The sequence below is a fragment of the Polypterus senegalus genome, chromosome 16, assembly GCF_016835505.1.
Source record: "Polypterus senegalus isolate Bchr_013 chromosome 16, ASM1683550v1, whole genome shotgun sequence".
Taxonomy (NCBI): Eukaryota; Metazoa; Chordata; class Cladistia; order Polypteriformes; family Polypteridae; genus Polypterus; species Polypterus senegalus.
The window spans coordinates 90,782,166-90,796,603 of NC_053169.1; the positions used below are offsets into that span (position 1 = coordinate 90,782,166).

The 14,438-nt window shown below is 40.2% G+C and overlaps 1 protein-coding gene across 1 annotated transcript in view; it reads left to right on the top strand.

Annotated features, from left to right (window-relative positions):
* The window catches only part of ttbk1a (tau tubulin kinase 1a), a 161,657-nt gene that overhangs the window by 97,441 nt on the left and 49,778 nt on the right, over positions 1–14,438 (top strand). The window contains exons 11-12 of the mRNA XM_039738448.1: positions 4,700–4,854; positions 12,027–12,228. Of these exons, the coding sequence (XP_039594382.1) occupies positions 4,700–4,854; positions 12,027–12,228 (357 nt within the window). The remainder of the gene's footprint in view (positions 1–4,699; positions 4,855–12,026; positions 12,229–14,438) is intronic.

A 14,438-nucleotide genomic window follows, 5' to 3' on the forward strand; every position in this document is an offset into this window, starting at 1 on the left:
CGTTCCACACTCCACGCCTGAGCACAGTGCACTCGCATCCCTTCCTCTGGCAGGAGAAGGCGCAATGGGGCTCCACCAGTTTTCAGTCACGAACAATTGTGTGTTGTTTCGTTCCATGCATTGTTACAATGTTGCTTTTCTTGCTTATTTATTACATTACCGATTTTTCAAATGTTAATTTTCTCCCTGTGCTTAAAAATCATTAAATCGGATTGATTATGCGGCGTATGGTATGCCGCGAGTTGGCTAGTTTATCTTAAAAGCAGTATTGCAGTATTTATCAACCTTTGTAGCCTTGGGACTTTTATTATTTTAAGTTCCTGACCTACAAACAGCATTTGAAAGGGGCGTGGAGTTTCCCCTTTGTGAATGAGCACAATTGAAACCGCAGGTAGAGGAAGGAGGTTCCCCCTGATAAAATGAGGAAAAGTATTGTATAGTATTGTTGATTTTTTTGACAATTAAACTGCAATAAACTGATTACATTTTTTTCTATAAGGTTGTCTACCTGCATATTGTCATTACGTTTGCAATACCAATCAGCAATCAGTGTTGGGCTATTTTTGAAGTTTAATAAAAACAAAGAGGAAATAAAAAAGAAAACACTACAGATTAACCGATGGAGCCAAACACAACTGAACAGAATGAAGCACATTTTTTTCTGTAGGTGGTAATGATGCTGTTTTCTGAGAATGTGATAAGAAGAGAACAGGACAGTGATTTTGAGTGAATAAAAGTAATTAGTAACTTTATATTTATTCAGATGCAGTTTTAAATGAATCAACTTTAAATCACTTTTGTAACATTACCTAAGCGTTAATATGGAGTTTTGCTGCAATCTCTTTCACACCATCACCACCAAGGACTGTATGTAGCATGTTCAACAATAAGCAGCTCAAGTGATCTAATAATATAAAACCCTGGTAAAAAATAAAAAATACAAGTATTGCATACAGAAATGTACTTAGTTACATAGTACATCTGATACATCCAATTAACCAGTGGCACTATAACTGAGGCCCATTGATTTAGAAAATGTCCCGAGCAAAACTGGGTAGCATATCTAGTATTTAATATAGGGTGGTCCAGATCTAATTATGCAATTTTTATTACGCTATAACTTAAGTTTATTACATAGAAAATCACCCGAAAAATCCTGGACCATCGAGACGTGTGCGAACTGACAACATGAAGAATCGTCTTCGCGCTGAACTGGAATCGTCCCCACATACTGTAAATCGGAGTCATCCGGACGATCTGGATCTGCATAATTAGATCTGGACCACCCTGTATTTTGCAAGTTTATCAGCTGGTTGGATTACATTTTTTTCATTTACTGCATACTTTAGGATTGCTTCACAAATGACAGAGCAACCGCAAAATAACAGGAAACGATGAAGTCGATTCTTATTTCATATAGAGCTATAAACAATGTGCACCATCACAGATAAAACAAGACTACGATACATTAAAATCCGAATAGAAAATATAAATAAAAATAACAAATGCAACAGGGACAGACAGCCGGAGGAGTCAGAAAATATACTTTTTTTTTTTTTGCAGAATGTATCAAAGGGAGTTTTACAGCTCAAACCGATTTATAAAATTACAAATATGGGGACATAGCAAACATAACAGACAAAGTAAGACATGGGAAATTGATACATTTTGGTTAGAGCAGTGGTTCTCAAACTGTGGGCCGGGCCACCCAGTCCCCTCTGGGCAATCTACCTAACATAAGTCAAACAGTCCTCTTTGTATTTAGGGTTTTCATGGAAGGACCTGATGATGATGGTCACGTAGACTTCTGGCTTTCAGTCCATCAATGTTGGTGCATCCTGATGCTTTGAGTAGGTGGTGGTGGCGCAGGCCACCACCACAAAGAAACCGGAAAAAGAAACAGAAGAGAGAGTTGGGGTCAGTACGGATTTTAGAGCCACCATGAATAGTTATTATGATGAATTGAACATACAGAGTATCAGGATTAAGTTAAGGTGAAGTTATGAGATGTTATGAAAACTCGGGTCGCAAATACTTAAAGGTTGAGAAACACTGGGTTAGAGCTTTCAAATCTAATGGATCAGGTTAAAGTGGAATATGAAATTGTAATAAAGATACTATTGTATATCACTAAAGATGAGGAACTACTGAAACTTATTAATGATGAGGCAAGAAAAAACTCAGAAAGTACAGGTGAGTCTTTAGTCAGTATTTGAATGTCCAAACAGGTATTGCTTCTTGAGGAGATCTGTGAGCTGCACACGTGAACGATTCTTTACTAAGACAGGATGTTGAAACAGAAAGGTCAGCATCAACTGTCAAAATATAATCGTGTAAGAAGTATGGATGAGTATTCAGGTGCGTTGGAGCAAACAGCTTTAATATTTAGTAATGCAGTGTTAATTGCTACACTGTATCAGGTAATGTGGTTATGCCAAATGCTTGGGGTCTTTGGCAGCAGCATTCTTAAACTCTTTTGCACGTAGAATCTATTAAAACAAGAGTTGCAATAATCCAGCCAAGGATTAGTAAAAGCATCTGATCTAGAAAGGTAAGGTTTGGTTCTGATGATTTTGTGTAGACGACAAAATGAAGAATTGATGCAACAGAAATGCAAAGATCAAAAGTCAGCCTGCTTTCTGGTACAGTTCCAAACCTGGATACAGGGAACAGTGACAATTTTAACAGAAGTTATCTTTAGGCTTAAGATGTAATGCTTCGTAAGTTGTCCAGATGGTCCAACAAGAAGAAACTAAGTTATGTTTAGGTTAAACTAATTAGGTTTGCTGAGGCACAGCTACTGTAGCCATCCATTGAGGTAATTAGGGAGCTTTTCTATGGCAGATGTGCATCCAGGATTGATTTTACCATAGAGATGGTACCAGAAATATATCACATCAGCTAGCCCTTTTAACAATATGTAAGTGTTGAAAGAAGCCTACCTTGTAGAGAATCTTAGATTCACTATTGAAGACATTTCATTGCATGCAGTTGTAGAAATAGGATTATATCCAGGATACACAATGTGGTCAGCAGTGGTGAGAAAGAGTCGAAAGTGTGGAGGGACAGTCACCATCAGCATTGAGGAGAAGTTTAATCACTGTGCTGGCAAAGCAACTTCAAAACAGTGAAGAGGTAAGACTGTAAAGATCTAAACAGACAGGTTATTAGATAGCTTCAAAATAAACTGAAAACAGACTGTGCCTTTGGCAGGTTTTAGACAATCAAGGAAAACAAACAGGAGGGATTAATATTAGCTTCTTCAGTAAAAATGCATTTCATGCATGCATTAGGGAAACAGAAATTACACAAATGTTAAGCAACACATTTATAGTATGCTGGATGGAAGGATGGATATCACGCCAGCAAGGCTTAAAAACAGATATAAGAAAAGGATAATAGATGTTACTGAACTAAGTACATTGTCATGTTTCATTCAGAATTTAATTGCTGCAATAAATAAGAGAGTTGGTTAGAAGCCATAAAAAGCAATTTGTCATTTCATCTTACAATACAGTGACTCAAGGTTTATCTTCTTTATTTAACAGAAAAACTGGACTCTCTAAATGTCTGTCTTTCTGTGACTGCTGGTTTCCTCTTCATGTGGTATCTTGTATTCTGACGTAGCACTTATAGTTTTAGAGTGTGACATGTAAAGATACACTGTATACTGTATTTTCATATTTTCCAGGAACTTTTTGATTGGTTGTAGTAGAAGCTGAAATTTTACCTGAAGTAGTAAGACCTGAGTATAAATCCGTAGTTAGTACCATTTTGTATATTTGGATAAATCTCTTAATCATGTGCTGTAAAATAGATCTAGAGCTCGAAGTGTGTGCTTAGCATGTTGACTTTCTTTTGTTCTGTACAGTATGGGTTTATGTAAAGAACTGGAAAAAAAACGGGGGAATTGATTTTTTTTTCTGCCTTCTGCTAGTCATTTTAGATAATTTGGGTATTTTTTTTTAGCTATTACTTTATACAAAAAAAGTAACACAGGCATTCAGATGCATTTTCAGTGTATTATTTGTGGACACTTTTTCAAGCTTGGATAAGCTTTGGTGGTACGGTTAGAGAATAATTATATCTAGAAAATGTATATTTGACAAACTTTCATAAATGTAGCCATATTTTGTTTTTTATAATGCTACAAATGTTGCACACAGTTCAGCTAGGATTGCATAAAACATGTTTGCTTCTTAATTACAGTGAAGTCTTTTTTTTCTCCTACCTTATAAAATATTACAAAATTAAAAGCCAATTCTTGCACTATGAAGTAAATCGGTTTATAAATCGGTCTATTTTAACTTGTTTCAAATCTTTATTAAACCACCTGCTACTATTAAACTCTTTATTTCAGGAAATATTTACGGTAATCTACTTCAAGCAGTAACTCATTACGAAACGTTTTTTGTTACATGTTATCCTGTTTCTGCTCAGAATAACAGTTCATGTCTTTTTTACATGCTATATTTTTGTTTACGTTTGTTTGCATTTGGAACATCACAAACTACTTAAAATACTAAAATGTCCAACAGCTTATTTTGACTTTCATAAAGCAAAGTATGCATTTCACTTATTGTGTATTCTGTATAATGCTTAATATAATAAAATGAATGTGTATAGTAATCAGAGCAGTTCTCTCTTTGTGTCTAATCATTAATATTTTATAATAAAGGTAAACTTTTTATATTCCCAGCTTTTAATGTCGGTGTTTGAAAACAGCATGAAGGAGAGAATTATAACAGAAAATGAACCATTTGATTGGGAGAAGGGAGGTACTGATGCATTATTATCAACTACCACCTCAACCCCACCACAGCACAATACAAGGCAAACGGCTGCCATGGTTGGGTAAGCGATTTACACTTTGGTACGTTATGCAGAAAAGAAGCTGTGTGCGCAGTGCCAATTATCATGACCTTTTGATTAATTTTATGTATTAGTTACATCAATTTGAATTAGCATAGTTGTGTGATAAATAGCATTCACCTACCCACATCTGTTTTACCTAATTTTTAATTTTGTGCTTTCTGTGTTCTCATGTTGGCATGGGGTTTAGATGCACAATTCGGGGAAATTCTGGCTGGCGAAATGTCTTATCTGTGTTGCCAAAGTCTGGCACGATTTCTTTTCAATTTGCAATAATTGTAGTTACTTCTGTAAGGTTTTTTTTTTTTTTGCTTTACTATTTGGCTCCGCCCCCTTCTCGCTTCACTCACCCACCCCCGTGTTTGATTTACCGGATATACAATTTAAAGAGATTGTTATTTTCATGGGAATTGTTACATATGCATTATTTTCATTTTCACTTTAAAAACTTTTGTAAAAGCAATACTTTATTTCCGGCCCTGGGCGTGTTTACATCTCTTTCTCGCAGGACGTATAACGCTGCTCGCGTTGTGAAGGGGGGGGGCGGCTGAACACACACTAAGGAGATGCCGTCGGATCATCTGCTGTCTTTCTGCTGCTGGCGAGCTGCCTGTTCTGCTTGTCACATGTCATTGTTTTAAGAGCTGGGAGCACATGATTTGTGTCCCAAAAGCAATCCAACAACTGCTAGGTTAGATGTCCATGGACTTGTTTTAAATGATGGTTCACTGCCTTGTTTCACATGACATTGTAAAAACAATACTTGTCCTTTATTTCCGGCCCTGGGCGTGGTTAAATCTCTTTCTCACAGGACGTATAACGCTGCTCGCGTTGTGAGTAGGGGGGCAGCTGCCGTCGCGCTGCCTGTCGATCATTTTAAAGCATGTACAGCCGCTGTTGTTTTTGCCGCTTCGTGTCTCTGCTGCTCGCGTTGTGAAGATTGGGGGTGGGGGTTAGGGTGGCTAAACACACGCAAGGAGAAGTGGTCGAATCATATGCTGCGAGCTGCGTGTTTTGCTTGTCACTTGTCATTGTTTTAAGAGCTGGGAGCAAGTTAAAGTGTCTCTCGCGGGACTTCAAATTGTCTTCTGAGAAGTTCATGTCTCGTCTCCCTAGTCTGCCTCCCCAATATTTTTTTTATAATAGAGAGATAATGGTTGTTGACATGCTATGATTCAGTAGCCTATGACCCTAATTATGATGATTGCTTTCCAAAATAGATATATGCAGTAAATGGAATAAGCGCATTTATGTGGTTGTGAGCCTGATGTTACTAGTAAAGGCTCTGAAACTGTGGAAGTAACCCCTGAGAAAGACAGGAATAGTTCAATCAATCAGTCTTTTTTCAGTCATAGATGAGTACATGGATTCCATGTTGCAAGGCAGAAGAGCAAAGTTCCGCTTTTTCAGTGGCTTTTTATATTTTCTCCCTACCCCTTCCCCATACTTTTAAAAAAAAAGCATAATATCATTTACCTATGCATTTCATTTTATATTGTGCAGAAACGGCCAATTGTTTCTGTTTTGTGTACATTGCAGGTGGGGCCCTAAAGAAGGAAAAGTCATCTTTCCTGTGTCTAACAGACGCATTCTAAATAAAGAAGTTGTCCAATATGTCAGTTTACTAAAACCTGTTTTATGACAGATGGCCATATGAATAACCTGCCATTATAGCAAACAGCTTTTAACCCTTAGTAGCTTGCAAGCAGTTACATTTTTTTTTCACAGTACCCACTACTTTTAACCAATCATTAGATGAGATAAAAAATTTATAAATATTTTATATATTAAATGTACTGACATCAATCATTAGGACCAATTTTTATTGCAAGGACAAATGATTTAGTGGCATGTATTGAAAGGAATTTTTCATTAGACTTACATATAACTAGGTGTCCCCTGCGGCTCTGCCAGTGAAGCAGGGAAAAAGGACAATCCATCCATCCATCCATTATCCAACCCGCAATATCCTAACTACAGGGTCACAGGGGTCCGCTGGAGCCAAAGGGAAAAAGGATAAGGTTTAAAAATCAATGAACAAACAGGTATCACTAGCTAGTGGGTGAGGTACAGCGACTCAAAGGGAGGCTGGCGCGTGAGTGAGGAGGACCCCCACCCAGCTCCTCACTCCTGACGTCACTAGAGTTGCCAGATTAGAAAATTAGAAATACAGGACACTCTTAAAATCTCTCTCTGTATTACTATATATATACATTTATACATGCCTCCTACACAGCCAGACCAATATATTATATAGAATTGAGACATAAGTTAAAAACATAAAGCAAGGATTTTAATGGGTTATGAAGAAAACAAAAGTAAAATCATTTGAAAATTATTTAGATAGATATAGATAGATATATAGATACTATATTAATCCCAAGGGGAAATTCACAAATTTAATGTAAGCTAAAAACAATTCTGTAAAAGTGAAATCATTTGAAAATATTTATTTAATACAGACAACAGAGAAATATTATTTAATACAGGCAGTTAGAAAAAGAAAAGTGGTCCTTGGAAAGTAGTAACAACACACTTTGTTGACAGTCACTGAATGTTGCAGTGCTGATACAGAAGTGCACAGCAACGCGGCTGAAGAGCAAAACGGTAAGATTGTCGCTGTCCTCAGCCAACCATAGCAACTGAACGAGTTGCAAATAGTCAGCAAAATTTGAAAATGAATTAAATATGAGACATTTGCATGTTCCTGAAAGGTCAGTACGGGACAAGGGACAAAATGATCAAATATGGGACATGTCCCGTATGTAAGGGACGTCTGGCAACCCTAGACGTCATGCTTCCCCCTCCCCTCGGCACGCAGCCTCTGTCTCGGATTAGCGCGAATAAATCGCTGCCGCAAGCGAACGATGATTCTTAGCGCAATGAGAGAAGTCGCAAAATCAACCGGAATGTTCAAGCAAATATAGAAAAACGCCAGATCAAAATCCATTAAGTAGTTTTCTCGTGAAAAGTGGACAGACAGGTTTAACAGGTGGAGGCCACTGACATTTTTCCCTCCTCATCTTTTCTGACTGTTTCTTCACTAGTTTTGCATTTGGCTACAGTCAGTGTCACTACTGGTAGCATGAGGCGATACCTGGACCCTACAGAGGTTGCACAGGTAGTCCAACTTCTCCAAGATGGCACATCAATACGTGTCATTGCCAGAAGGTTTGCTGTGTCTCCCTGCACAGTCTCAAGGGCATGGAGGAGATTCTAGGAGACAAGCAGTTACTCTAGGAGAGCTGGAGAGGGCCATAGAAGGTCCATAACCCATCAGCATGACTGGTATCTGCTCCTTTGGGCAAGGAGGAACAGGATGAGCACTGCCAGAGCCCTACAAAATGACCTCCAGCAGGCCACTGGTGTGAATGTCTCTGACCAAACAACCAGAAAGACTTCATGAGGGTGAACCAAGGGCCCCATGTCCTCTAATGGGCCCTGAGCTCACTGCCCAGCAGCATGCAGCTCGATTGGCATTCGCCATAGAATACCAGAATTGGCAGATGCACCACTGGTGCCCTGTGCTTTTTACAGATGAGAGCAGGTTCACCTTGAGCACGTGACAGAAGTGAAAGGGTCTGGAGAAGCCATGGAGAACATTATGCCGCCTGTAACATCATTCAGCATGAGCAGTTTGGTGGTGGGTTAATGATTGTCTGGGGAGGCATATCCATGGAGGGTCACACAGATAGCTACAGGCTTGACAAAGGCACCTTGGCTGCCATTAGGTATCAGGATGAAATCCTTGGACCCATTGTCAGACCCTATGCTGGTACAGTGGCTCCTGGTGCACGACAATTCCTGGCCTCATGTGGTGAGAGTATGCAGGCAGTTCCTGGAGGATGAAGGAATTGATACCATTGACTGGCCACCACACTTTCCTGACCTAAATCCAATAGAACACCCTGGGACATTATGTTTTGGTCCATCCAATGCCACCAGGTTGCACCTCAGACTGTCCAGGAGCTCAGTGATGCCCTGGTCCAGATCTGGGAGGAGATCCCCCACAACACCATCTGTCATCTCATTAGAAGCATGCACCGATGTTGTCAGGCATGTATACAAGAACACAGGGGCCATACAAAGTGCTGCGTACAATTTTGAGTTGCTGCAGAATGGACTAGCCTGCCACATAATTTTTCACTCTGATTTTTGGGGCGTCTTTGAATTCAGGGCTCTGTAGGTTGATCATTTTCATTTCCATCAAACGATGTGGCATCCTTTCGTTCCTAACACATTACCCAGTCTATATCAGTATAGATATCCAGGAGGATTTCTTTTTCCCATTGAGATCTGATGTGTTTTCAAAGTGTTCCTTTAATTTTTTGAGTAGTTTATATATATATATATATATATATATATATATATATATATATATATATATATATATATATATATATACATACAGTGGGTACGGAAAGTATTCAGACCCCCTTCAATTTTTCACTCTTTGTTATATTGCAGCCATTTGCTAAAATCATTTAAACTCATTTTTTTCCTCATTAATGTACACGCAGCACCCCATATTGACAGACAAAAAAAAGAATTTTTGAAATTGTTGCAGATTTATTAAAAAAGAAAAACTGAAATATCACATGGTCCTAAGTATTCAGACCCTTTCCTCAGTATTTAGTAGAAGCACCCTTTTGAGCTAATACAGCCATGAGTCTTCTTGGGAAAGATGCAACAAGTTTTTCACACCTGGATTTGGGGATCCTCTGCCATTCCTCCTTGCAGATCCTCTCCGGGTCTGTCAGGTTGGATGGTAAACGTTGGTGGACAGCCATTTTTAGGTCTCTCCAGAGATGCTCAATTGGGTTTAAGTCAGGGCTCTGGCTGGGCCATTCAAGAACAGTCACAGAGTTGTTGTGAAGCCACTCCTTCGTTATTTTAGCTGTGTGCTTAGGGTCTTGTTGGAAGGTAAACCTTCGGCCCAGTCTGAGCACTCTGGAGAAGGCACTGCTCATCACTTGTCCAATACAGTCCCCACAGTGAAGCATGGCGGTGGCAGCATCATGCTGTGGGGGTGTTTTTCAGCTGCAGGGACAGGACGACTGGTTGCAATCGAGGAAAAGATGAATGCAGCCAAGTACAGGGATATCCTGGACAAAAACCTTTTCCAGAGTGCTAAGGACCTACAGGGCTGGGCTTCCATGCCCCTTACCCGAGGCCACCAACATAACCAGGGCGGACACCCCCTCGTGGTCTGGTGGAGGTACAGGCCCTCCTCCGGTCCTCCTGGGCGTCCCGTCCGGGCTCCTGCCTCGGCCGGATGTGGCAGATGATGGTCTGGAAGTGGGGTGCCGCCTGGCGGGGACCACGGGCCCCTACAGGGCTGGGCTTCACCCCCTCGCGGTCTGGAGGAGGTAAAAGCCCTCCTCTGGTCCGACTGGGCATCCCGACTGGGCTCCTGCCCCAGCTGGGTGCCACAATATATATATATATATATATACACGAGACGAGGTGTGGCAGAAAAGTAATGAGACTGATTTTTTATTTACCAAAGTTTTTATTTTTTTCAAACATCAATGTTATCCCCTTCAAAGTAGTTCCTTGGGCAGCTACACACCGATGGAGACGTTGTTCCCACTGTTGGTAGCAGCGCTGGAAGTCTTCAACCGGTATGGTCTTCAGCATGTCCGTTACACTCTTTGGATGTTTTCTAAAGTCCAAATGACGTCCTTTGAGGACATTTTTCATTTTAGGAAAAGGAAAAAGTCACACGGACTGAGGTCAGGTGAATAAGGGGGCTGGGGAACCACAGGAATGCCTTTTGAGGTCAAAAATTCTGTTATGGAGAGGGCAGTTTTTCGGCACTATTTTGGCACAGACCTTTCGCATGTGCAAATGTTCAGTCAAAATTTGATGAATGATAAATCTGTTCAAATTTAATTGTTCACTCAACATTCTTAATGTTAAACGACGGTCTGATCTCGCAAGAGTGTTCACACGTTCGATGTTTTCATTGGTTTTCGAAGTTGAAGTCCTCCCTGAACGGTGTTCATCTTCAACGTGTTTTCTACCTTCCAAAAATGATTTGTGCCAGCAAAAAACTTGAGCTCGGGATAAAGAGTGTTCCCCATAGGCCTGTTTTAACTTTTCAAACGTCACACTTGCCGTTTAATGGCACAACGTTGCTCCAAATTCCGCTGTTCCATTTTGCATGACGCACAACCAAAAACACAACTTCGCTAATAGCAGTCACAAAAATCACGTAGTTAACGGAAGGAGTTGAAACTCGCACTGAGCTATGGCAGGGTACTGATACACGTGCTCTATCAAGGACAAGAGCGCAGCGTTGCCAGATCGCTTGCAGTGTTGCCAGTCTCATCACTTTTCTGCCACACCTCGTATATACAGAGATGTAAAACTACAAAATGTATACATAGAAATAATGATAGAGAATGTAAAATAGATTACCTTAAGGAAAAGAAAGCATATTATTGACTGACTTTTATTTTTAAGTAATGTGAAGGTATATTTTTATTATGATGTAATACGTCTAATCTGAAGATAGAAATAAAGTTTATATACTAGATGGTTCAAATTATTTGACAGAATGTGTCACTTTAAAGTCGCATACTTTAGGTTTGGTTTTAAATAGTTTATTGTGTAAGTGGATTTACGAGTCTACCTACTATGTGTGTACATATTTTCCCTATGTGTGAATTTCCTTTCATACACTAAGGCTTAACAGGTTAGGTTGATACACAACTCGAAAATGACCCAGTGTCACTGAGTGTGTGTGTGTGTGTACATGTGAGTGTATCCTGTTATGGTCTGCATAATACAGTAGACAGTACACACCTAAGGCTGAAGAGCGCCACTGTGCAGGAAGGCCACATCACAATGCTAGCTGCCACATTGGACTGCAGATTAAATGGAAATCTTGTTTACCTGAACGGTGGAACTGGTGGCTTCGATTCCCACAAGCAGCGTTTGACTCCCAGTGCCTACAACGTCTCAGTGAGGATGTGTAGTGGCTGAGAGTGGTAAATTCCTCACTGATTACATGCTGGGATCCCGTTTAAAGGTTGTGTCATGTCTTGGGCCTGATGTTATCAATGTGTGCAAACTCATTTTGCAAGAGGAACTGATCTCCTTTACTTTGCTGCTAATATTTCATATGTGGATGTTCTTTTTTTTCTTAGGATTGTCAACGTCACTCCTGTACCCGGAGATTTACAGAGGGAAAACACGGATGATGTCTTGCAAGATGAACACCTCAGTGACCAAGAAAATGCTCCTCCAATTCTGCCTGGAAGACAAATAGAGGGTCAGCTGCCAAATGAAGGGGAGGTGTGGGAGGACACAGATTTCAATCGTAACAAACTCAGGATCAGCATCAGCAAGGTGATATAAATAATGCATTTTGTGGCCATATTATTGTAAAGTGACAGAAGATTTTGTATTAACAAGCGATCATTGATTAGCATTTACATGGAATTCTTTCCTAAAATGCTTGACATTTACTTTCTTTAAAGACCATAGTGTGAAGTATTTCCACCTTTTGTCACCCCTGAGTTTACTTGGTGAAGCAAAACAGTCTAGCTTTGTAAATTCCTTTTCAACATAAATATTCTGAATTTATAAAAGAAAACACAATGGTTTAGATTTTTATTTTTAATAATTCAGGACAAATCAGAAAGTGTAGGTAATGCGTCATTATGTGCTTACTAGTGTTGAGAAATAATATTGTGTTTAAAAAGCAAAACATGTTCTTTACTAATTACTTTCAGAAACATCTGAAGTCCTGCCATCTGTAATATGCTTATTTTACTAAAGTGTAATAATGTAAAATACTCACAATTCATTTGAGTTATTCTTTTGTTTATTGGAATGGTGGAAAGTCAGAGGTTTACATATTATTCTATTAAACAAGAAAAATGAATACCTCGATTTTTTCCAAAATTCACTTGTGTAAATTCTGCATTTGGACACCTTCTCGTTTTTCTTTATACGGCCACTGAGTGCTGATTTGTTTGGGGTTCGTCCAGATATTTAGTAAAGGGAACAAATAAGTTTGACTTTTTTTCTGACTTCAATTGTAGAAGTTATGCATCCATGGTCACAAATGATAAGTTGTTAGTTAGATTACTGTGTACAGTGCCTATAAGGCAACCACGCCAAAAAGATGCTACTACAAAGCAAATAAGATTATGACACTAAACATCCATCCATCCATTATCCAACCCGCTATATCCTAACTACAGGGTCACGGGGGTCTGCTGGGTCCAATCCCAGCCAACACTGGGCGCAAGGCAGGAGACAAACCCCGGGCAGGGCACACACACACACACGCTCACCAAGCACAATTTAGCATCGCCAATACATCTAACCTGCATGTCTTTGGACTGTGGAAGGAAACCGACGCAGACACAGGGAGAACATGCAAACTCCACGCAAAGAGGACCCGGGAAGCAAACCCGGGTCTCCTAACTGTGAGGCAGTAGCGCTGCTACTGCGCCATCATGCCGCCCGACACAAAACAGCAAGTACTATATTAAGATAAGATAGGTGATAATAGTAGTAGTCGAAATAAAAATTGCAGCTACAAATAAATATTCTCAGGACTATGTATAAAAACTGTTAAGGGCAGCAACTTTCGGGTGCGTTCACATGTAATGTGAAAAGCAGCTACTGTGATATCCATGTACCGCTGAGGTAAGCGATACCATTTCAGAATGAGAGGGGTTGCTCATGCCAGGTATATCTTCTCTTTCCCCACAGCTGCAAGAAGATACCCAACTAGCACACCTAGCCTTGCTCACCGTCTCTCTCAAGATGACTTCGCCCCTTCTGGCCCTTACACCCCCCAGAAGGTGGTGTTGCATTCTGACCGAGCAGTCATCGAGGACAGAGCTCCTGTTATTGCTACTTCTGAAGCTGAGTTAATTTGTGCTGTTAATTGTGTTGGCGCTGATTACAGTGGGTAGCCCAGCTGGTACCACACCATTTCTTCTGGCATTCCCCCCCTCGTATATATTATTTTTGAAGAATTTTTTTCAGAGGTTTATCTACACTCTGATTATTCTCTCTTGAATCACCGAAATAAAATGTAATCCCCCACATCCACTCACTATCCTTAAATTTTAGTCCAACAAAGCAGACAATTAACTTGGGTGTCGTGAAATTTTCAGTTGTGCATGCTGAAATATGTACACCTTACTACAGGACTTCAGGACACAGGGTGATTTGTGGTTGGATGGTCAATTGTTATGTAAGAAAGGTTCAATGTTAGATGTTGTAAGAGACGGCCAGCAGCTCAACCCAGTCGGGACGCCCCACAGATGAAAGAATGGGGAAAGGCAAATTTTCTAGGACACTGCCTCCCCCAAGACGGTAGATGGCAGCGGTGCCCCGGATTCCTGCAGGGCACTGTAGGACATGGAGTTCAGCAACACAGCCCTGCTGGGTACTGTGGGTGCCACCAGGGGACGCTGTGGAGAAATGTTGGGAGACGAAGTTCTGACCTAGCCTAGAAGTACATTGGGATTTCCGTCTCTCGTGATCCACTAGTAGTTCCGGGCTAGGTAAGAAGTTCGTCTCCCACCATTTTCCCA